At 40.4% G+C, this 25540-nt stretch overlaps 1 protein-coding gene across 1 annotated transcript; it reads left to right on the top strand.

Moving 5' to 3' along the window:
• Nucleotides 1–1148: 1148 nt before the first annotated feature.
• ranbp2 (RAN binding protein 2) lies at nucleotides 1149–23907 on the top strand. The gene is made up of 29 exons (XM_030125686.1): nucleotides 1149–1354; nucleotides 2252–2319; nucleotides 2415–2526; nucleotides 3365–3517; nucleotides 3677–3907; nucleotides 4068–4210; nucleotides 4676–4871; nucleotides 5161–5301; nucleotides 5546–5705; nucleotides 5818–5999; nucleotides 6150–6346; nucleotides 6714–6837; nucleotides 8142–8303; nucleotides 8489–8626; nucleotides 8973–9104; nucleotides 9216–9446; nucleotides 9573–9656; nucleotides 10329–10470; nucleotides 10591–10685; nucleotides 10776–15261; nucleotides 16808–16984; nucleotides 17103–17189; nucleotides 17780–17955; nucleotides 18127–18385; nucleotides 18501–18584; nucleotides 18718–18863; nucleotides 18959–19232; nucleotides 21199–21554; nucleotides 22757–23907. Exons 1-29 carry the CDS (start codon nucleotides 1283–1285, stop codon nucleotides 23060–23062), a joined length of 9114 nt encoding a protein of 3037 aa, XP_029981546.1. The 5' UTR covers nucleotides 1149–1282; the 3' UTR covers nucleotides 23063–23907.
• The last annotated feature ends 1633 nt before the right edge of the window (nucleotides 23908–25540 follow it).

The raw sequence follows: 25540 nt of genomic DNA, 5'->3' as shown, positions 1-25540 counted from the left end.
TTTTTATCTGACATTTTCAGCAGTGTTGACTGGTCTATTCCACTTACCTTGATAAAATAAAGAGCTGAAAAGGTTTGCTGGTGAAACTTTGATCAATTTAAGAAAGTTTAGAGAAAATGTTAATGAACTATTGAATTTTGGAAGAGTCATTTAATTAGTTTTGTTCTCCATATTGATTTTTCCTTTTTTTTTTTTTTTTTTTTTTAACTTTCATTTGTTTTATGTAGTACCTAAAGTCACTTTGATGTTTTACATAAACTTTATGATGGGAAAGAAACCTCTGGCAATGCACCAGTAACATCAATCTAAACACTACTGTTGGTGGTGGTGCTGTAAAGGAAAACACTGACTCGAATGTTCATGTACAACGACTTAATAATTTTATTATAAAATGGTAAAGTAGCATGAGTGTTTTCAGTATGGATAGAATGTGAATTTAGCACTGAAACCAGTGTGATGTGGGAACTAACAGATACAAAAGAATTAATGTAATATTTATATTGTGGATAACAAAATTAAGATAAAAATATTATACATGTACAATGATTTAAAATTACTGTTGTTCACACTGAACATCTGATATTAGAGACTTTTCCTATAATAATAATAATAATAATAATAATAATAATAATAATAATAATTAATATTACTTCCGTTATGTTTTTGCCAGGGTTTGTTGGTTGGTTAGTTAGCAAGATAACTCAAAAAGTTATGGACGGATTTTCATGAAATTTTCAGGAAATGTTGATACTGGCACAAGGAACAAATGATTAAATTTTGGTGGTGATGGGGGGACGGAGGGACGGACAGATCTGCCTTGGCGGAAGTCTGCGCTTTTCTAGTTTATTATTATTATTATTATTATTATTATTTATTATTATTATTATAGATATAAAAATGTACATAAACGTGTTTAGACTATTTACATTATATATAATACTGTGTGTTATCCAGAACATGCCAGAGAATATAGAAGAAATCTAAACGTATGAATTTAATCTGTAATTCAATGTGAATTCTCTGACCTGCTTCAAACCCAGTTCAAAACATCAGTCGTGCGTCAGCGTCGTGCGTCAAACTGAAAGCTGCTTTCTCATTGGACGGGGGACCAAATTCAAGAAGGTCACGTGGCCCTCACTGCCATTTGACGCTAATGAGACTGCGCAACATCATCATGGGGAGTTAACGTAACGGAGTGACTGTTGAGCGGATATTAATGTCAGTTTTTATCATTTGTGATTTCCTCGAATTCTATGCACCGTAGTACTTGTTTTTGGGAGACATGCGGCGAAGTAAGGCTGAAGTAGATCGGTACGTGTCGTCAGTGCAGAGTTCCTCTCCTTCACTTAAAGAGGTAAGTTGAGCCGGCGGCTAATGTTAGCATACCGCTACCATCATGTCAGACCAACATGTGTCAGCCAGCCGGTACGAACAAGACGAAACACCAGCAAAACACCAACACTTTCCGCGTCAACTGTAGTCGGTGGCCAACCTCGTTACGTGGTAGTTTTGTGTCTGGGTCGTATCGGTCCTTTTAACAGTCCTCCGTAGGTAGCACCGCTAACTGAGGGCTAGCTAACCGGCATGATGACGCCTGTTCGTGTCCTCCCATTTAAGCTCGGAAAACGCGCGGTACGGGGTTGTAGGTTGGAGCAGCGCTAGCTAATTAGCCGTGCTAGTTAGCTACCACTGATATAGATTGTTAGTTTACCCATACATATGATTAACACTGGCCTTTTACATCCGGAACCACATAGGTTTGGTTTTTGCTAAAGTCGTATGTGTCTGCTAATACTCACACCCTGGACACCAATCCATAAGCACAAATTCCTATGCTTTTATGTCATCATTTGCTTTGTTAGCTGTCAATGAAGCATTTTGTACGTTTTAATTGACAAGACGATGGGCAATAATAACCTGAGGAGTGTGTAGTTGATGTTGCTTTGTACAAGTCCTCACATTTAATCAAAATGAGCTACAGTATTGTTGATAAAGTCCAAAGGTCACTATAGTCCTTGAAGAGAAGTCAGTAAGGATGCTATATTAGCTCACTGTGGAGATCTGTAAACTGGAGGAGGCCATGAGATAGTTGTATATCTCCTCTGGTTGATATGCTCTACCATATGTTAAATCTATATGATGTTGTACAGAAATATAATCTACCAGAAGTATTATTGATTCCTAGTGTTAGTAGTAATAAATTGTAATTCTAACTGCTGGTTTACCCCTGTACCCTCTTTTCTTTTCACAGAAACCAGTTAAAGGCTTTTTATTTGCAAAATTATACTTTGAAGCAAAGGAATATGAGCTAGCCAAAAGGTATGCCAACTTCCCTCACTATTCCTGAGTCATTGTAAGACGTTTTCAACTACATCGCCAACAGTCTTAACCTTAAACTGCTCTTTTTCCTTTAGACATGTGTCAGAGTATCTCAAAGTCCAGGAGAGGGATCCAAAAGCACACAAATTCCTTGGACAGCTCTACGAAAGAGAGGGAGACATCAACAAGGCAGTAGGATGTTACAAGGTAGGGGCTGTGACACTTGCTGACTTTGCTAAACATGGTGTTCTTTCTGTGAGTTCATTTGGAGGTGTGTGGTGGGTCACACTCCTGCCCTTCTGGACGACTGCTATAAGTGTCTTTGAGTGAGACTCCAATGACTCTCAGTGAGGTTAAAACATGCTGTGCACAAGTGGACTATTGTATTTTTACTGTTGTACGTGTACCCATGGTTTGCGTGCACTCAATTTGACTTAACATTTGCATTTGCTTACCTAAACACAAGGCAGTTTTTATGCCTTACATCTTTTCTGTTTTATGCTTCCCTACAAACTGCATTTGAGCAGAGACATTGAACAGTTCAAATTTAATGTATGGCATTCATTTTGAAAACCCATTTATTTGATTAGGTTTTTAGCTTTCCCATTTCAAACTCCGTGTTGAAATTGAGTTCCTCTATGAGCTTCTGGTCAACTGGTTAGACACAGTGAACACATTCATTAATTTTCTGTCATGTCATTTCCTCATGCAGAGTTCAGAGATGCAGTTCATTGACAGCAATATACAAAAGCAGAGTTTAAACTAAAAGGTGTGTGTAGGTGTCAGACAACTTTAATCACTGATAGACTAGCGATCCAGGTATTTTGGGTTGTAATGAATACTTTATTAGGGAGGTGAGTGACGTACGCATGTGTTCTGTTACAGAAAAGCACTAGTAAATGTGTTTGTTTCTTAAGCTGTCTTGAGAGAAAACTGACAGGAATTTTTTTTAATTTAAATATTGACAAGAAATATCTCTGCAGATCAGCTAACTGTGCTCTTTTATAAGAACTCACCTCATTATGTGTACACTGTGTGTCTACAGCGGTCTGTGGACTTGAACCCAGCCCAGAGGGACCTGGTACTGAAGGTGGCTGAGTTATTGGTCAGTAAGGAGGAGTGTGATAGCAGAGCAGAGTTCTGGGTAGAAAAAGCTGCCAAGTTGCTTCCAGGAAACCCTGCAGTCTTCAATCTGAAGGTGAAGATCCTTTTCCTCTGAATCCTCATGCCAGTCAACAGTCTCTCAGGCCACTTATGTCATTTACAAATAAATGTACTCGATGAAGGAAGTGAACATTAATTAAAGGTTGAAATTATGCCACAGAGATTAATTTCTGCGTATATGTCCTTTATGCAGGAGCGTTTGTTGAGTCGTCAGGGTCAGCAGGGTTGGAACCGGTTGTTTGACCTCCTTCAAGCAGAGCTGACAGCAAGGCCATCTGATGCCCATGTGAACGTGAAGCTCGTGCAACTTTTTTGTCAAGATGGTCGACTCGATGAGGCCGTCAAGCATTGCCTGGCAGCCGAGAGAAGAGGCATGCTGCGCCACAGTCTGGACTGGTACACTGTGGTCGTTCACACACTGCAGGTCAGCATGAAGTCTTATTCAGACAAGGAGTTATGTGTAATATATCTGACACAGTTGGACCATGATGCACATTTGAAATCCTTTCTGATCTTTTATTACTGTTGTATCTACCATGTTTTAACTTCAAAGAAATATCAAACTCTCTCGACTTTTATTGCAGGAGTATTTGGCTCAGCCCAGCATCTCCAGCAATGAGAAGATGTGTCGGCGTCTCCAGAGGGAGCTGCTGTTGGCCCACTGCAGCCTGCTAAGAATCACACTGTCTGGAAGCAGTGTGCAGTCGAGCCTTGACGCCCTGAAAAAGTAGGTTGTGTGGGCATCATGGTGTTGAATAAATGCATATTTTGAGGATTTAATTAGGAAGTGAAATTCATGTCTGATTTTAATTTTCTGCTTTTGAATGTAAGTGGTTTGATTGAATATTTATGTATTGTTCTGTCATAGTGTTGCATTTTAAGTGAAATATGTTTGATAAGTACACAATTCACCACACCCACGGTTTTGCATTGAAAATGTTTAATCAGTGAATACCTAGATTTAAAGCGGTGTAAAAGCATCAGAATATAGTGAGAAAAAAAAGTTATTGTTGGTCTGTTTTTTTTTGTTGTTTTTTTTTTAACATACTGAAACAACAGATCCCAGTTTGGGGTTGATCAAATATAATCATGAAAGATGATGTTTAATTGGCGCAGCTGTACACATGAAGGATATCAAAGTGTTTCATGGACTAAAATGCTGTTCTGCTCTTTTCTTATTTTGTTTGTGCAGTTTTGACCAAGCTATGCATACACTGAGCAGCGTTGCAGGTCGCCACACAGATGACTTGTGTGAAGTGTTTGTGGAGATGAGGGGTCACCTCTACCTGCATGCCGCCACGCTGCTGTTGAAGTTGGCTCAGGATCGCCAACAAACCTGGAGGGCCGTTGTTGACCTGACAGCGCTGTGCTACCTGCTGGCATACCAGGTACCAGCTCATTAAAAAACAAATATGAGCAGTATCTGTCCCACTACTTAATGAAATGCTAGTTAGGAAATTGGTCAGTTATTAAGTTCAAACCCTGCTTTCCAGAGGATATGATTAAGGCATTTTCACTTTTTACTTTAACTCTGAAAGATATCACAGGATGTGAATTGAGAGAATAGTTGCATTATAATAATCTAAATTTACAGACTTGATATGATGGCTCTATTTGGAAACATTTGGCTTTTAGCAGGTCGATTAATAAAGACTGTTTTCACTGTTCTTCCTTCAGGCCCCAAGACCAAAGGCTAAAATAACCAAAAGAGACCAAACAGCCCCACAGCTTCTGGAGCTGCTGGCCAACGACAGGCAGAGTCAGGCTGGCCACATGCTGCTCAATCTCAGCACGGACACATCCACGTTGATTCGTGAGGTCAGTGAAGTGTGAATCTGTTTAATAAGATGTCATAGCTTACTGCATCTACTGCTAGAATGAATCATTGTGCAGAGCTTTTAGTGTTATATGACTTAAGTCATTCACAAACTCATTTAATTATCGTGACAAACATGACAAATGAATGATTTCCACATCACATCCATCATATCAGAGATGAGATAATATACACTGATGATGTTCAATGATTTGTTTTTTAATGTTTTTATTTTTGTGTGTGTAGGTGGTGGAAGCATTTGGGAATCGTAGTGGACAGGATTCTCTGTTTGAACTCCTGTTTGGACCACAGGCTTCTACGGGATCTTCCTTTATCGCAAATGATGACATCCGTTCCATTAACGCCATGGCTCCGGACTTGTCTCAGCTCGCCAAGTGTGATGCTGGTACAAAACCAAGTTTGAAAAAAAAAAAAAAAAGACGTTTAAATAACTTATATTATTATAAGTTATTGTAATATTTTCAGACTTTTAAATAACCTTTGCTCATCCCCTGTAGGCTCCATCCTGCTGCACAGTGGTGACCTACAGCATCTGAGCTGGTTGGGTCTGCAGTGGACCCTTCTGGCCCAAAGACCAGCCATGCGGGACTGGCTACAGCAGCTCTTTCCTCGGCTTACCCTGGAAACTTCTAAATTAGACACAAATGCACCAGAGTCCATCTGCTTGCTTGACTTGGAGGTGGGTAACAGTTTTTGGGGATGGATTAGTTGGTCCATTTGATACAGGATTATTTAGTTGTCAATGTTACATTGTTAGATTTTCACTTGATAAACAGAGCTAATGCTCTTCAAACAAGTAAATCCACTGTGTTTTCTCGACTCCATGCAGGTGTTTGTACACGGTGTGGTTTTCTGTAGCCATTGTCAGCTCCAGGAGACGGCGAAAATCAGCAGTGGAGTGAACCAGCAGCAACAGCAGCTGTATGAGCCTCGCTGTCTTCCTCTTCCTCTCCTTCGTCTTTTGACCACTGAAAGGCAGAGGGAGTGGTGGGATGCCATCTACAGTCTCATTCACAAACGAACTGCGTGAGTTTAAAAACAGCTGAGGTTCATACAGTGTAGTGAAGCAAGATTTGTTTCGGTTTTATCCTAGTAGTTTTTCTGTATATAACATGTGAAAGATTAGCTAAATGTGTACGCTCCTGTTCAAGAGAAGTATCATTTTGCTAAAAGTCAGTTGTCATTATACATGTTAAAGGTGTATTTTGTACACGACATGTGGCTGGTGTAGACAGCTTTCAATGCAAGTGCAGTATTTGTGGCTCAAGTGAACCGAAATCAGACTTATTCATTCATTCATTTTCAAAAGGATTAAATGTGAGGGAAGGCTTACAGAAAATACAGACAGCTTGCTGAGATGAGATGTAAATTCTCTTCAAAATGTGTCTTGTAGGCCCGGCATGTCGGCCAAACTGCGAATGATTGTACAACATGGACTGAACACTCTGAGGGCTGGAGAGAAACATGGACTCCAACCAGCCCTCGCCATCCACTGGGCCCAAAGTCTCAGCCAGACGGTATTTACACAAACACACATTCTCATCTCTTTTAAAGGGCAGTGTTTGGATACTTTATGTTGACTAACTTTAATTTTAGACATAACCAGTAATCAACCTAAACGTAAAATATAGTTAAATGAGTTATAGTGCTTTGTATTTCCTACAAAGGGAGCTAAGTACTGATATCTAGCAGTCTTTCACTGTTTTTTTTGTTATTGGTATTTTTCACATCTGGCAAAAAATAAGGTAATGAGAGTTGATATTGTGTTAATATTTGACACTCAGGTGGAGATGCAGGAGTTTATTAGTTGCATCCTCTAAAAGAAGAGCTCGAATAATTCCAAAACATTATAATTGATGGTCAGAGGATGTTTTATTTGCCAACCTAAGCATGTAACTGTCATGCAGTTAAACACATGCAGTTATTTCACTTAAATTCCATCTGTTTTTTTTCTTCTGGCAGAGGTAAACAGCTCTTGTGCAAGCATACAGGGTTCATGTGGGGTCTTAAAAGATAAGATAAGACTTTATTGATCCTACCATGGGGAAATTTAACAGTTTACAGCAGCAATATGCAACACGCCAGTGCAAAAGAAAGGCATGTAGAACAGTCTTAAATTTACAAATCTGCATTTAATACCTTAAAGTCTTTAAAATGTATTAAATTTGATATGGTAGGTCTTCAGTTATGTTGCCATAAACTTGTTTGCTCTATTGTGTTTAAGTGTGTCTGGGAAATATCCAAGCTGCAAAGAAAGTAACATTACTCGACTCAGCTCCACTTGTTCCAACCCAACAATTTATATTGAAATTAGGAACCAATTACCGCTAACTTTGCAGCCCCCTGTGAGGAATTACTACGAACGGTGGGAATCAAGGCGTTGGAGTAAATAAATACATTTTCCTAAATTCTAGGAGTCCTGAATTTTTTGCCAGTATAGCTGTGAAATGGGCATTAAATTCTGTTCTAAGTAGTCTTAAAAAGCCTTAAATGTAACTTGCAGGAACCCTGAGTATATTACTTGGTCACATTAAAGTGACTCTTGTTGTCATTTAGACCATAAAGTGGTCAGAGAAAAAGAGCTCTTTAATCAGCTGAGTGGGTGGCTCAACACTGACATGCAGCAGCAGCAGATAAATAGCAGATGCCTGAGCTCCCGGCCAGATACTGTGCATGCCTTTACACCTGCCCCTTTCTGTCACGGAACTACTGTTTACTGTGCTGCTTCTGTGACTCACCGGACATGAGTTTTACAGTAACATACCTATCAAATACAGGCAGCATTACTTGACATGCTTCATTTTAATGTTCAAAAACACAGGGTGATGGAGTAAACTCATACTACGACCAGAAGGAGTACATCGGCCGCAGTGTCCACTACTGGAAGGTTGTCCTCCCACTTTTGGACAGAATCAAAAACAGACGCAGCATACCTGAACCCCTCGACCCCCTCTTCATACACTTTCCTTCCAAAGATATTCAGGTTAATTCTATTGTTGTGGCTCTCTTTGATTACATTCCATGTTTACTGAAGTGTTATATTATGTATGGTTTTCATAACAATTATTTAAGGAATGTTTTAAGCATACAGGCTATGTATGTCATGGGTGTGAATCCCACTGTTCTCCTCAAACAAAGCCTTTATTGTCCCCCTTCATCCCCTTTCAGATCTCATCAGTGAAGGGCTATGAAGAGGAAGCCAAAATAGCATATGCAGTGCTCCTTGACATTGAAGGCAAGACAGAGGAAGCCATCGCCACCTTGGAAACCATCCATAACATGTCATCCATCTGGCATTTGGCTCAGGTGAGTGAGTCACAAACATGAAAAACCAGCCTCTTCTTTACATCACAAATAGATGTGCACACAAGTTTTTTTTTTTTTTTTTCTTCCAGACAACAACCAGACAATTCTAAAACAGGACTAGAACATTGATAACCATAAATAAGCCTGATTGCTACCCATTGTTCACAAGAGTGTTGTCTGTGAAGCCTCCTTGAATCCAAATATGTAGCTTACAGTGATGGATACTTAAACCACAGATTGGTCTAAATTTACTGGAATCAACCCACTCAGGCTCAGATAGATGTTCTTCTCTGTCTGCATGCTCCATCTGCTTGGTTTTCTATGTTGTGCTGTTTGTTGTTTGCAGATTTATCAGCGGTTGTCAGAGGAGGCCACCAATGGGGTTGAGGAGACGCAAGACAGATGCATTACTTTTCTGAGGAAGTTCAGGACTTACTTGTCCAAGATCTACAGTGCTAATGCAGACGACATTGACAAAGTTAGTCCTGTTTCTAGTAGCTCTATGCAAACTGAACCTTGAACACATCAAAAGCAAAATAATCATACCGTGTTTGTAAATGTAAACTCTTGTCTGTATTTTGTGTCGTAGCTGCCAGTGTCTATGGAGGAAGTCGTGGACCTCCTCAATGATGTAAACCAGCAGCTCGGGGAGAGCGGGGAAGCCATGGATGAAGAGGAGGAGAAGGAAGACGAGGGTCGAGGAGGACCAACCCACTCAAGTCCTGCTCATCCCACAGACATCTCTGCCACCATATCTCACATAAAGTTTACCTCGCCCTCTCCTAACAAAAGCATCGTATCTCCATCCAAAAGACACCTGGTACGTTGGGGGTGATCTTTCAGAATACCCGCTAGCTCTAAATGTGGACAGAAGTGTTTAGCGGTAATCTTAATGTACTCCTTAAATTGTTGACTCTTCTTCTAATTTCTTCCTCATTCTGTTCAGATTTCTCCTAAGACGCCACCTCATTGGGTGGAGGACCAGAAAAGTCTACTGCAGATGTTGTGTCAACAAGTTGAAGCTCTCAAGGTCAGAATTAAGCACCTTTTTCAACTTAGAACATAAATGCTGAAGTGTACAAATTTAAAAGCAGTGAAGTGATAATTACATCTTGACTGTACCCCTGCAATTAAGTTTACGGAGTGCTTCATGATGAATTCAACGTGACAAGTGTATACAAGGTGTTGAATTTGTAGTAACAGCTAATAAAACATTCTTTTAAACCTTGTAGACACTAGGGATGGGCATTTTAAGGATGTCTTTGCGAACACGTGTTTGTTTGTTTGTTTTAAAACTTAAACTTCAGACTTGACAGAACATGGGAAGGAACAGCACTGTAATAGTTCATGTCACCTCACACCCCAAATATATATTGGCTTGTTGACTGTGCTTACTGTTTTGACTAACAGACTTATGAGTTATTTATTGCACCATCCCTAATGCATACTAAAATATGAGATGGTATGGAAAACAGGTTAAACAAAAATTAAATGCTTGTCGACATTAGTAGCTTTCAAAAGTTCTAGTAGTTTTTAAAAAAGACCTAAGAAAGTGCATATGGAACAATATGGCTCACATTATATAAATAATAAGAGACTTCCATATGAAATATAAGGTAAATATTTAAAAATGAATTGCTACCAGTGAGTTGTAATGTGTGTTTAATATCTCAGTGAGTGACTTCAGTTCCCTGTTTTGCAGAATGAAGTTCATGATCTGCGGCACAACTCTTCAGCCAACGCAGGCTCCCCTCATCACAAGATGTACGGGGAGAGTTATGGAGCTGAGGGTCTTCAGGAGCCTTTTACACCGGTCCAGTCCTACCACGGGGCCCCCCTAACAGGTCAGCAGAAAACCTCCAGTGTTAAATTGTTACATATTTTTATCTAAAATCATTGTTCAGAATAAAAATAGTTCCTCAATCTAACAATTTTTTTCTTTTTTTATTTTTATCCTTTTCAAGTTGCCACCACAGGCCCTTCTGTCTATTACAACCAGTCTCCTGCTTACAACTCTCAGTATCTCTTGCGTACAGCAGCAAATGTAACCCCCACCAAGGTAATTATAGTTTTAACATTAATTAAAATGAATATTCTTAATCAGGCATTTTTCGGAGTGATATTTGATTGTTCTTTTCCTCTTAAACAGGGTCCCATGTACAGTATGAACCGTATGCCACCTCAGCAGCATATGTATGCATACCAGCAGCCCACTCATACACCACCACTGCAAACAGCCCCCGCCTGCATTTACCCTCCTCAAGAACAAGTCTTTGGTGGCCCTCTTCGGTTTGAATCACCAGCCACTAGTCTTCTATCCCCATACAGTGAAGAATATTACAGTCAAAGTGTCACACAGCAAACCACTAATCCTTCCTTACCCGAACCTGGCTACTTCACCAAACCATCTGTAGTTCCTGTTCAGCCACCAAAGAGCATAGAGGGGAAGCCTGTGGACTTCGGAAAGCTCTCCTTCAGTCAACAGGCACCTGCTGAAGTCCCTAAAGTGCCTAGTTTTGGAGCAGGGACAGTTCCCCAGTCTACACCTTCAGCTGCTTTTAAGTTCAACTCAAACTTTAAATCTAATGATGGAGACTTTACCTTCTCTTCATCTCAGACCAAACACAGCGAAAGTCTGCTCGGTCTTCTTACTTCAGACATTCCCATTAAAACAGACGCTGTTCCAGAGAAGCCTCCAGCACAGGAGCAGCCCCCTACTCAAACAGGCATCTTCACCTTTGGTAATAAAAACACTACTGGCTTCTCTTTTGCTGATTCAGCTCAAAGCACAAGCACTGGAGGTCTGTTTGGAAATGTAGAGCAGCCTTTTAAATTTGGGGATGTTACCAAGCCTGTGTTTGGAGTGGCCAAGCTGGCAGCTGAAGAAGAAAAGGCACCAGAGAGTGACAATGACAGTACTCATGCCGAAGAGGATGAGGACGGTCCTCATTTTGAACCTATTGTACCACTTCCTGATAAAGTAGATGTAAAAACAGGTGAGGAAGAGGAGGAGGAGATGTTTTGCAATAGGGCAAAGCTGTATCGGTTTGATGCAGAGACAAAAGAGTGGAAGGAGCGAGGCATCGGTAATGTTAAAATCCTAAAACACAGCACGAAAGGAAAGGTCCGGCTCTTAATGAGAAGAGAACAGGTACTTAAGATCTGTGCCAATCATTACATCACTACTGATATGCTACTGAAACCGAATTCTGGCTCTGACAAATCCTGGGTGTGGAATGCTATTGATTATGCAGATGAAGAGCCTAAGCCAGAGCAGCTGGCCATTCGCTTCAAAACTGTAGATGAGGCATCACTCTTCAAAGCCAAATTTGAGGAAGCTCAGAAAATTTTGTTCAAATTAGATGACAAGCATGACCAACAGGACAAGAAAGATGAAGGCCTAAAGGCGTCTGAACCGCTGGCATCACTGGCAGCTCAGTTTGCACTGAAAGAAGGGGAATGGGAGTGCAGCGTTTGCTGTATAAGAAATAAACCCACAAGTACACAGTGTGTTGCTTGTCAAACTGCAAATCCCAATTCCTCATCAAAACCAGACACTCAGGCTCCTGTTGAAACCAAAAGCAGTCCCTTTACTTTCAAATTTGGCACTGATGCATCAAAATCCAGTAGTTCAGGTCCTACTTTTACTGGATTTGGTGCATTCGGAGCTTCTATACCATCTTCATTTACATTTGGTACAAGCTCTTCAAAACCAGCAGACACTGCAACCAGTGCGTTTGGTTCTGGCTTTGGAGCTCAGTTTGGCAAGAAGCCAGAGCAGTGGAGCTGTGGCACGTGTTCTGTGAAAAATGATGCCTCTGCTGACAGTTGTGTTTCTTGTAAGACACAGAAAGTCTCAACTGAAACAGCTGCCACAGCACCAACACCACCACCTGTAGTGAAACCTTCAGTTTCTGTTGCCGACTCTGACTTCAGTGCACAGTTCAGCAAAAAGCCTGGACAGTGGGACTGTAATACATGTGACGTAAGAAATGAAGCTTCCTCTGCCAGATGTGTTGCATGTGGAACTCCCAGTCCTGCTTCTAAATCAACTGAGGGGGCCTCAGTGACATCAAATCTGCAAACAGTGTCTGGATTTGGGGCTGATTTTGCAAAGAAGGATGGACAGTGGGACTGCAATAGTTGCCTTGTCAGAAACAACGCATCAGCCACTGAATGCGTTTCCTGTCATACCCCCAACAGCAACCCCTCTTTAGAAGCCATGTTTTCCAAAAAGGATGGAGAATGGGATTGTGACACATGTCTACTGAGAAATGATGCAACAGCCATAAAGTGTGTGGCCTGTCAGAGTCCAAATCCCAATGCAAAAAGCACAACCAGCACTGCTGCTCCCTCAGCCTCTAACTTCAGCTTTACTTTTGGATCAAAGACATCATCAAGCCAGCCTACCGGAACTGGATTTACAATGCCTTTTGGAGCATCCGGCGCTTTCCAGTTTGGTCAAAGCAAAGAGAAAAGCTCTGTTTCTTCCTTTAAGTTTGAACCTTCTGAGTCTGGATCTAGTACTACAACTACTTCAGGCTTTTCTTTCTCTATGCCTATTCCAGCTGGAGGCTTCAAGTTTGGCATTCAAGACACTGAAAAAGACACTCCCTCAACTGATAGCCCAACACCTCCATCAGGGTCAGCCTCCAGTTTTCTGAAAAGCATAGCTGACAAACACAAAGAAAAAGAAAATGTTATAACACCCACAGAGAGTGAAACAGAGAAAGATCAAAATCCATTAATCAGTGGAAAAGCAAATACATTCAGTTTTGCAGATCTGGCAAAGACCTCTGGAGATTTCCAGTTTGGTGCTAATGACCCTGATTTCAAAGGTTTCTCTGGGGCTGGTGACCAGTTGTTCTCATCATTCCAGTCAACTCCCACCAAAGCAGAAGCCACAAATGAAGCGGAGGATGACGGCATGTATAAAACGGAGGAAAATGATGATATCCAGTTTGAACCAGTTGTCCAGATGCCCGAAAAGGTTGACCTGGTGACAGGGGAGGAGGACGAACAGGTTCTGTACTCTCAGCGTGTTAAACTGTTCAGATTTGACTCCAGCACCAGTCAGTGGAAAGAGCGGGGTGTAGGAATCCTTAAGTTTCTCAAAAACAATGCTAACGGGAGGCTGAGAGTGCTCATGAGAAGAGAACAAGTACTTAAGGTTTGCGCCAACCACTGGATCACAACCACCATGAATCTTAAGCCTCTTGCGGGCTCTGACAAGGCATGGATTTGGATGGCTAATGATTTTTCTGACGGAGATGCCAAGCTCGAGCAGCTGGCAGCCAAGTTTAAAACCCCAGAGCTTGCTGAGGAGTTTAAGGTGAAGTTTGAAGAGTGCCAGAGACTTCTCCTCGACATCCCTCTTCAAACCCCACATAAGCTCGTCGACACAGGCAGAACAGCACATCTGATTCAGAAAGCAGAAGAAATGAAGTCTGGTTTAAAAGACCTGAAATTCTTTTTGACAGATGAGAAAACTAAGCTCAAAGATGACGACAGTAAGGGAGACATTACAGCGTCTAGTGATGTTTCAAGTCTTGTAATCAAGCAACATGCTGAAACCACAGGCCCCACCTTAGAGTGGGATAACTATGACCTAAGAGAAGAGGCTTTAGATGATACTGCTGACACATCAGTCTATGCCTCTCCCATTGCCAGCAGCCCCTTGAGAAAGAACCTCTTCCGCTTTGGGGAATCCACTGGTGGTTTCAGCTTCAGCTTCCAACCTGGCATTAGTCCTGCAAAGTCTCCTGCTAAGCTTAACCAAAGCAGAGCTTCAGTGGGTACCGATGATGAGCAGGATGTAACTCAGGATGAAGAGCGGGATGGCCAGTACTTTGAACCTGTGGTCCCGCTGCCTGACCTAGTTGAGACTTCCACAGGAGAGGAAAATGAGCAGGTGGTCTTTAGTCATAGAGCTAAACTGTATCGCTATGACAAGGAAGTGAGCCAGTGGAAGGAGAGGGGTATTGGAGACCTCAAAATCTTGCAGAATTATGACACAAAACGTGTACGATTAATTATGAGGAGAGACCAGGTACTTAAGATCTGTGCCAACCACTGGATCACCACAGCCATGAAGCTGGAGCCTATGAAGGGTGCTGAGAAGGCCTGGGTGTGGAGTGCCCTGGACTTTGCTGAAGGAAGTGAGGGTAACATTGAGCAGCTGGCTGTGAGGTTCAAGCTCCAGGACACTGCAAACACATTCAAACAAGTCTTTGAAGAGGCAAAGGAAGCACAAGGAAAAGAGGAACTGATGACTCCTGTAGCTGAGAGGGTTGCCACATCTCCAGACAGTGGACCTTCAGCATCTGCAAAGACTTCTACTGCAGTTTGTGGGAAGGCAGCCATCGCTGTTCTGGAGGAGACCACCAAGGAACGTACAGACCTTTCCCCAGCCAGCAAAACATCTCTAGCTGGGTCTCAGAGTCCTGTGAACCCGTCCAAGACAGTAGTGTCGCCACCCAAGTTCGTCTTTGGCACCGACAGCCTTCAGAAGATTTTTGGCACTCATAAATCGCAGTCTGGCACAGAGAGTTCTCCCTCCACCTTCAAAGCCAAAGATTCTGGACATCCTGCTGTAGCTTCACCTACAATGCCTGCTTTCAAAATACCAGAGAAAGGTAAAACAAGTTCTGTAAATTCTAAAATATTTATCCTCATATTTTGTTTTGTTTTTTTTTGTTTTTTTTTTTATCACAACTGATGTTTATTCCATTGTCTTGTTCCATCTGCATCTCATTGCTCCATCATCGTCTTAGTCGATCCAAACATGGCACAGAGATGGTATTATTTTATCACAGGTTCCCCTTTCTGAGTCTATGTAGCTACTATATAAATACTGTTTTTTGAAAATAGAGAACTTCATTAAATTATATATATTAAAGAAGGATTTAAAAAAAATATTTTTTTTCACGCAGCAAGTTCAGTAACAGAGATTTTTAGATGATTCTTTCTACACACTTTTGTATTATCTAGTTAATTTCATTCAGTTTTGCCCTTGTTTTCTGATCATGACACCAGCCTCACAATTAGTTTCTCTTCGCCCAACAACCCATCATCCTTTAGGGCTGGATTTTAGGCTTTTCAAAGATAACCCAATGGCTTTTTGGACCAGCACATCTACCACCCAATTTGAACCCCCAGGTACTCTAATCACTGCAGTGTGTGTTAACACTTCTCAGCTGTCACCTGGCTGGCCCTTACTAGTAGAAAGAAATAACCTGGATGCACGGAGTGGGAACCAAACTGTAAAGCTAACATTTTGCATGTCCAGTGTGTGGAGGATCAGTTTTGACTCTGCAAAGAATTTTATTTATTTCAAACATATATAAATGATTTCTTTGCCACAACATTACTTTACAAAAGTGTCATACACAGAATGACAATTTCTTAAGCAATGTATTTTTCAGTTCACATGCATATTTGAATGGTGACATAATACAATCCAGTCTAAGCTGCAGGACCATTGCATTGACTTTAATTGGTCTGAATCTTAAATCTATATAAACTTATCAGATCTATTATTTTCTTCAGTGAGCTTCTAGATATTGAGCAAAATGCCACATTTACCACTATGAAAACACTAAGAAAAGTGTTTACTGTAAATGAAATTTTGCACGTTGTTGGTTGTTAAACCCTGTTAATTGGATTTGATAGAAAAGAAAGCTGCAGTTTTGTATAGCAACAGGAGACACATTAATAAAAGCTGGTGTGTGTTGAAAGGTAAGCTGAGTCGGCTCCACAGAGAGCGTTCCCTTGCAGAGGAATGCACTGCAGACGTCACACAGACCATTTTTAGTGCAGGATGTGTAGCAACAGCATGAAATGCAATTCCCTGCCTAGTCTGGCTTTTGCTCAGCAATGGCTAATTAGAGGAGCTAAAGCTCAGGTACTTAAATACTGTTTAATGTTACAGTGTCATTTTTCCAACAGAGCAGTGCAGTCTGTCTAATAAAGAAACACAGAGACATGCACAAGTGTTGTCTTCATACAACTTGACTCACACATTTGTGAACTGAATGCATGCTATTCATTTTTGCCATGCATGATTTTTGTGTGCGTGGAACTAACACCTTTGATAATATAAGTTTACATTCATTTGCTCCTGAGCCATTTTTACTCAGCCTCATTTTGTCCTGTTCTGCTCCTGTCATGTCTTTGTTGTAGTATCGCCTGGGGCAGAAGGTGGCAGCACAGGGTCAGATGAGGACTCTGACGTGGAGATCGTGTACGTCAGGGAACCCACTGCAGAGCAGGCTGCTTTAGCAAGGAAACTCCTGCTGCCTCTCACCTTCTTCTGCTACCAGAATGAACCAGGCTATGTCAGCGATGATGCACCTGATGGTGAGTTCAGGGTGCACTCAGTCATAAGATATGAAATCACAAACAAAAAATAATGTAAACAAAGAATAACTTACCGACTGAACCGAAGAAAAAAATGTGATAATGTTTTGCATTTCAGATGAGGACTATGAGTTAGCAGTGAAAGCTTTAAATGGAAAGCTCTACCCTGATCCTCCTCAGAAAAAGGCTGCAGCATGTGGTGATGGTATGTTGGACTCTTCATAATCCTCACTTTTTAAACCTGAGATTATGATTATTTATCACCATCTTACAAATACAGGGTATTTCCAGTCTTGAAATGTGGTGGAGGAGCCACTTCACTGATCATGTACACTGTGCTATCAAACAGTTGTACAAGCACCATGTCCAATGTGCATGTTTGAAGAAAATGACAGGTATTATGTTGAAACAGTATCTGAACAGGTTTCACTGTTGGAAGTTCAAAGCTACTGTGATTTCAGATTTTCAGACAAAGCGACATTTGTTTGAGGTCCTTAAGAAAAAAAGGATAATTATATTAAACTCGCTTTTGCATCCTACGAAGTCTTCTTTCTGCACCAACAAAGTTCTGTTTGGTCAAAAAAAAAAAAAAAAAAAAGTGAGAGCGCAACCACATCAAATAATATTGCGACTGCTGCTACAAAATACGGAGTTCAGATTACAATACCTGTAAGAAAATAGTTTCATATGAAGAAGCCATCAGAGCTGTCACACAGACATTTTCAGAGTTAATGCAGGGGAAAACCCTGATGCCGTATATTGCGCATAACTAAACTATCTGTGTACTCAACTCAGAGTCAGACTGCCAAGTGGTGTGGGAGAAGAAGCCAACACCAGAGGAGGAGGAGAAGGCCAAAAGCCTCCAGCTGCCTCCCACCTTTTTCTGTGGCTTGAGCACCACAGACAGCGACACAGACCACGACAAGTGTGAGGACTTTGAGACAGAAGTCCGCAAAGCACAGAAAGATCTGGTATGCACGTATAATAAAATAGTAACACCCTGCAAAAATCAGTAGAAGCTTCACTAGTACAACAGTCAAAAATGAAACGACATGAATAAGAGTGGTCTTCTTTTAGTAAAACCTTAATGAATATTCTTTTTGTGTTGTAATGATTTTGTTGACATTCATAAATTGTTTCAGGATTCTCAGTTGAATGAAGCGTCCTGCAGCGAAGCTGAAGCCTCAGAAGAGCCAGTGGTAGAGCCAGCATTAGACCCGGCTCCCAGCAGCTCAGAGGCCCCGGTCAGCTCATCTGCACCAGAAGAGCAGACCCCAGACCAGACAACAGAAACCCAGAGCCAGACTGTAAGCAGCAGCAGCAGCACTCCTATTGACCTGTCGACTAAGAAGAGCCCAGAACCAGAGGCCAACACTGGGACTGTAACTTCAACTAGTCAAGGTATTGACATTTTCTGTTTTTTAGTGCACAGGTTTACTATTGTGTATGAAAGCACAGTGTAGTGTGAGACCAACACAGAAAGATGATGAATATTTAACAGCTAATTCTTTCACAGACACCTTTGGATTCAACACATTAGGAGGCTTCTCTTTTGCTGACTTGGCCAAAAACACAGAGGGATTTGCATTTGGATCGAAAGGTTCGCATCCGTTTCGTACATTTCTGGCGTTTCTCTTCTTCACTAATAACTTAGTAGCTGTAGCAGTATGTTTCAAACAATAGGTAAGCGTGGCAAACTTCAGTTTCATGACATGTTAATCATTTTTCTGTAGATTCCAACTTTTCATGGGCAAATGCAGGAGCAACTGTATTTGGATCTGCTGTATCCAAAAACAATGGTGATGAGGAAGGAAGTGATGAAGAGGACGCAGCTAATAACGTAGACATTCACTTTGAGCCAATTGTTTCACTACCAGAGGTAACAGACTCACACAGAGCTGTGATACAGATCAAATAGTCTTATATGTGTTTTGTTATTTTTGATGTCATTATGATCAAATGTTTGTCTCTCAGGTGGAAACAAAGTCTGGAGAGGAAGATGAGGAAATCCTGTTCAAAGAGCGCACCAAACTGTACCGATGGGACCGAGACCTGGGCCAGTGGAAGGAACGAGGCATCGGTGACATCAAGATCCTCTTCCATCCAACCAAGCGCTTCTACCGGATCCTGATGAGAAGAGAGCAGGTTCTGAGGGTTTGTGCCAACCACACAATCACACAGGTGATGGAACTAAAACCCATGAACGCCTCGGCTAACGCTCTGGTCTGGACCGCCACTGACTACTCAGGTACATCGTCATCCAGGATCCATGTTATTGGACCACATTTGTTCTTCTTTTAAGTCTGTGTGGTAGTTATCAAGTTTATCTGTCTTGTTAAAACATCTCATTTGTGTCTTTCTGGGATTATGAGCAGGTAGCCAGTAGTTGAATACAAGCCCTTAGATGTTGTCTAAAATACACATAATTATGATTCATTTTATGAATACCAACACTTGCATGAATACTATAAGTATCTCTGCACATTGAAATTCAAGGTATGTCTGTTTTTAGCCCTTAGAATCTCAAGCCTGCAGGTAATATTTGAGCTGATTACAGGTGTTTTCAGACATGGATATAAATATGGAGACTGACAGCGGTAAAGACCAGTCATATCAAGAAGTATTGCAGTCCATACTGTGACTCCTCACAAATGCCCCATCACTGCAGTCCGTTCAGTGTCAACTTTCCATAGCAGCATAAAACATCAATGTCCATCTTTAAAGTACATTTAAGTGGTTTAAAGTGCTAAATTACAAGTTTAAGGTGATAAGAGAAGCTTAAATGTCTTGACTCAGAAACCTCTTTTTCTTTGTGGAAATAGAATATTATTGTAAAAGCATATGTCATCCAAGAGAACCGGTAAAGACATAGAATGGTTAGTTATTATATTTATATTTAAGTGGATATTGATTGATTCATGGCATCACAGGGAAATCACACTTCAGCACAGTGAGGTACAGATGCAAATAAACATAAAACCAAGCTGTTCAACTTCAACTGAATTGTCATATTATGTTTTAGGCCAGTGGTTCTCAGCTGGTCCGGCTTCAGGACCCACTGTCACCCCTCAATGACAAGCTGCAACCTAAAGTTAAACTTCTTAAATGTATTTAATGAAAACATGGTGTGTTTTGAACCTGAGATAATACAGAATATCACAGTATACCAGTACAGAAGAGAAGTTTAATAATAAACCAATCTGACCAGCAGGTGGTGATGATAAATTTGGAAATATTCCCTTTAACACTAAACTAGGCAAATTTTAACCAAAATTAATAATGTGCATTCAGTTAAAAACTTGTGCCTTCAGTCACTTATTCAAGAAATAAACAAACTGAGGTTTTTGTCCTCGATGTTGGTAAAATTATATCTGATATAGTTGTCATATCTGAGTTTCGCCATGATTTGAATGGAAACTTGTGGGTTTTCTTTTATGCTGTGAAATGTTTGGTGCTAATTAGCATTAGAGTGCTTTACCACCACCTACTGTTAGGGAGTGTGAATGGACGGCGCTCAGCTCAATAAATAATAAAGCACAGGATTGGTCTCTTAACATTATCTTTTGCTCAGACAAAGACCTGCGACCTACTGAAAACGGGTTTGTGACCCACTTTTGTTAGCAACCCACCAGTTGAGAATCACTGTTTTAGGCTTTAGATGAATTTGTTTATTTGCCTGTGAGACACATGGCCAGGCTTTTGTGAGGTCTGAACAGACGTACTGTATTTGGAACCAGGTACGTACTTTTATTCCAACAAGACAAGGTCTGATCAGGGCCATAGAGATAACAAACTATAGACACCCCCCAAATACAGGTGATCTGAATGAACACTTTAGATTTGAAAGACAGTGGGTCTTGACACCTCCCCTATAACACCAGCTCCACCTCCTCATTAGGGGTCCCAGTCTCTCCACATTCTCCTTTTCCCCCCAAATTATCCTGACAATCAAACTAACATCGCTACTGTTAAGTCATGTCATCCATCATAATCTTTGACGCAGCTGCCACCGGTTTCATTAACGAGACCAGAGACCCCCACTGGCATCGACTGTGGTCCAGCCCCCAGACACAGCAGACACAGACTACTATTTCTTTCCTCATTTCTGTATTCTAGCTTTAATGCCAGTCATTTATTTCAGTTCAGTGTCATTAAAAAACACCAGTAATGCTCCATGTACTGATGTTTTCCCATCTTTCCCTCTGTTTTTCCAGATGGCGATGGTGTAGTGGAGCAGCTGGCAGCTAAGTTCAAAACCCCTGAGATAGCAGAATCCTTCAAGAAAACCTTCTGCGAATGTCAGAGCCGTCTAGGCCAAAGTGGCGACGATCCCTCGTGTATAACCTCACCACAGATGTCCAGAGTTCAAGAGCACTCCAGAGACTCTAACCCACTGGTGTTCCTCAAAGTGGAAGCCAACAGCGAACCACTTGGCACCATCACCATCGAGCTTTTCTCTCATATCGTCCCCAAAACTGCCGAGAACTTCAGGGCTCTCTGCACCGGCGAGAAAGGCTTCGGCCTGCGGGACTCCATCTTCCACAGGGTCATACCTGATTTCATGTGTCAGGTGAGGACATTATCAGGATTAAATCAATAGTTTGACCAAACAGTAAATACATTTTGCCCTGTGACGAACAGGGTTGGTACGGGTACTTGAAATCCTTGAAAATGCTTGAATTTTAATGTTGTGTTTTTAAGGTCTGAAAAGTGCTTGAATTTCAGTTTAAGTGCTGGAAAGTGCTTGTAATTATAACTCTGAGATTAGGGATGGGAATTGAGAACCGGCTCCCAGTAGCTCAGTTCCTTTAAATCATTTGCCTGCCTGCTTAACGATTTTGCTTATCAATGCCACCTTTGTTGCACATGCGTGATGACGTCACGTACGCTGCATTGTTTTGGTTTAGAATACAGCAAACATGATATTGCGGCAGAAACTCTCCAAAACTATGGCTATATTTAATGCGAAAAGATGATACCAGGGCCACTAGTAACACTTACAAAGCAAGCGTACATAAATACATAAACACTTGCAAAGCTTCCATTTCTTCAAAGGGGGAAAATCCCTCCAATAGGATATAGTGACACCAGTGAATCTAGCAGCAGAGCAACCAGTTTGTCATCTGTTATTAGTGCTGAAGGTTTGTTCTTAGGTTACGTCACACATCATTTGTGTATACTGTATGTGTTATATTTTCTGTGCAGAGATGAAAGTATAAAAGACAGTTAATGCAAACACACGCATTTGTACTCTTTTATTCCCTCACCCAGTGAGAATCGATAAGGAATCGGATCGACAATCAAAATCGATAATGGAATCATTAAATTTTGATCAATTCCCATCCCTATCTGTAATGTGATTTATTTATGTAATTTTAATATTAACTCAAGCCAAAGCTACTAACAAGAGTGGTGATACATTCTGAAAATTAAAACTGTCAAAAAAGAAAATTCCCAAGTGTCCTCAGGTCAACTCGATGTACATTTTATCTTAATCTTGGTCTAAAACTTTGTGTTCTCCTTTAATTTCTAAACTTTTTTGCTATTATGAAACATAATTTTTGATTTTTATTGCATAATACAATGTACACCGTTGTGATAAAAAGTGAACAAAATAATCCTAAGTATATGTATTCCTGTATTTATGTACTTTATCCTAGTGATAAGGTGCTGTGCTGGGAAAAATTTAAAAAAGACCCTTAAAAGTGTTTGAATTTGTTTTTAAAAATTGTGTAGGAACCCTGGACTAACAGCTTTCTACTGATTTCTTAGGGCGGTGACATAACTAAGAGCGACGGCACGGGAGGCAAATCGATCTACGGCGCCAAGTTCGAAGATGAGAACTTTGATGTGCGTCACACGGGCCCGGGTATTTTGTCGATGGCCAACCGTGGGCGCGACACCAACAACTCGCAGTTCTTCATCACCTTAAAGAAAGCGGAACACCTGGACTTCAAACACGTGGCCTTTGGCTGGGTCCGAGAGGGCATGGACGTGGTGCAAAAGATGGGAGAGCTGGGCACAAAGGGAGGCGCACCGGAAAAGAAACTAGTCATAACAGACTGTGGTCAACTCTAGCTCTTTAAACGCTGACATCCGAACGCACAGCTAGGGTTAGGTTATAATGTCAAGGTTATTTAAGAGATAAAAAAAAAAAAAAACACTTTGGATAATGATGTTTTTTCCCTGTGTAGTGCAAACCCTCCAAAAAAAACTGAATCCATAGTCATTAAGCTTCCTGAAATTTAGCACAGACCGTCACACACCTGGTCCACACCCCCGATAAGATAAACCTGACTCCAGAAGCGTAGAATTCACTACTATTTTTGCGAACATATGCAGTCTCAAACCAGAAATTCAGTGTAGGAAGCAGGAGTATGCCTTTGGAGCAAATATCATGTAATTGCGCTCTTGTTGCACTTGCATCTTTATCATCGTCTGTTAATAATTTCTCTTAAAATGTGTTTATTTTGTGTGTATAATTGTACATGGACTTCTTTTTTTTTTAATGTCTGTATTTTTGTTCATTTCTCTAGCATGTCCTCAGTTGAATGTGCTGATTCTCTTTCTACGCTCCACTTGGGTATTCCTTCTCTTTTTGAATAAGTCTTAATTGAAAAGTGAGGTTGTCCTTGAAAAGCACCTGTTAACCATATCCACATCTTCAATTTGTGCCTGAGTGTACCTTTTACTCTAGGTGTGCCCTGGTCGGTTTGCTTTGTGTAACTGGATTTCACCGTGTTCTGAAGATAATTGGACTTCCATTTGCTCACATTAACTTGAGTCATCTCACTGTTTTGACCAGTGGTTTGGGTTTTCCAAGACCCATTCCTGTTTAAGACGATCACAATTACAATTGAAATGGTGCTTGTTGTACCAAAATAAATGCTGATAAAGGTTAAATAAAATTGCTTTACAAGTAATGATGGCTGCGGTTTGAAAGCATTTCTCTTACCTGTTGCGCATTAGGGGATGCTAGGGGTGTTGTTTTTGGTTGTTTGTTTCTTTGTGTCTTTGTTAACCCTCTAGCAGCAAAACTATTGGTTGAATTCAAAACAAATTTGGTTTATAGATTGCCAGTGACCAGAATTGATCTGATTACATTTTGGGAAAAGTAGGTCAAAGTTCAGATTTTTAATGGGCCAAATTTCAAATGTCTATGAAAACATCGATTTTGTTTCAATTTACTTCAAACTTGAGGCAACTGATGTGCGGACATCAGCTGGATCGATGCTAAAATAAGCTACAATACATGTGAGGGGCGGGGTTTGTTGTGTTGCACTGTTACAGAAAAGACAGATTCTCACCATCAATATTAGCACTACCTTTTTTAACTGTCACTTCAATGGGAACTTGAAGGAGTCTTGAAATTTAGTAAAATTGTTTAATAGTTTGGTAAAGTCATGGAATTACATTTTTAGGGAGTCAAACTTTTCACCTACAGATTAATCTACCATTCTGACAACACTATGTGTCACGTTTTTCCTCATCCTGGTGGAAAAAATTAACTGGATTCTTTTACTTTTTCACTCCTATTGAGTTTCTGACCCAAAATGACTGCAAACCTGCCAAAATTAGACCAGGACGTGTAAGAGTCAGAATCAGAGTCATGTTTATTGCCATGTAAGTAAACAGGGTTCACATTACCAGGAATTTACTTCAGTGGTTTGGTTCATACATAGAGCATAGAGTAGGTAAGAAGCATGCAGTAAAAAATAAAATAAACAAGTAAGATAGAGTTATAGTGGACTATCAAATTTTTCAAAAAATATATAATGTGGACAAAACCAGTGGGTTTGAAGTATAATGGTACTGATTATGCTTCTGTGCAAGTAGTGTAAGTAATTAACAGTGCAATCTTACACAGAGTCATGCTAAAAACAGCAGATTTCCTTATGTCTGAAGTGTTTAGGTCTTTGGACGGTTTTACATGTAATGGTTTTTCTTAATAATCGAAAATAACCAACAACACTGCTCCATAATTCTTTGAATGCTACAAAAATCAAAATCTCAAGTGTATTTTTCTCATTTCTAGTCAAAATATCACACTTAAAATAAGACAATCACCTAAAGAGTAACGTTTCAGTGAAAGAAATCTTACCAAGAGAATTTTCACATGTACCTTTGGCAGACTATTTTACTTGAATTAAGTAAAAATAAATAAATAAATAAAATCTTGAATTAAGCAAAAAAAAAAAAAAAAATCTTGAATTAAGCAAAAAAATCTTCCAGTGGAGTAAGTGAAAATCATCTTGGTAAGATTTCTTGAAATAAGATTTTCAAGATCTATTGTCTAAAAATAACGTCTTATATCTCACTGAAAAGTTACTCTTTAGGCGATTACGTCTTATTTTTAGTGTGATGCGATATTTTGACTAGAAATGAGAAAAATACACTTGGTAAGATTTAGATTTTTGCAGTGAAAGTTATCTGCTTCAGAGATAGAATCGGTTCAATCTTAAATACGATGATAAAATAGAAAAATGACAAAAATGCTGGTTGGCTTGTTCTTCAGATATGTGATGAAGTGTTATTACATATAAGCTTTTGTAATAG

The sequence above is a fragment of the Sphaeramia orbicularis genome, chromosome 21 (genome assembly GCF_902148855.1).
Source record: "Sphaeramia orbicularis chromosome 21, fSphaOr1.1, whole genome shotgun sequence".
In the NCBI taxonomy this organism is placed as follows: Eukaryota; Metazoa; Chordata; class Actinopteri; order Kurtiformes; family Apogonidae; genus Sphaeramia; species Sphaeramia orbicularis.
Note: the sequence above shows the minus strand (reverse complement) of the source record. Positions and strands in the feature narration are given on the sequence as shown.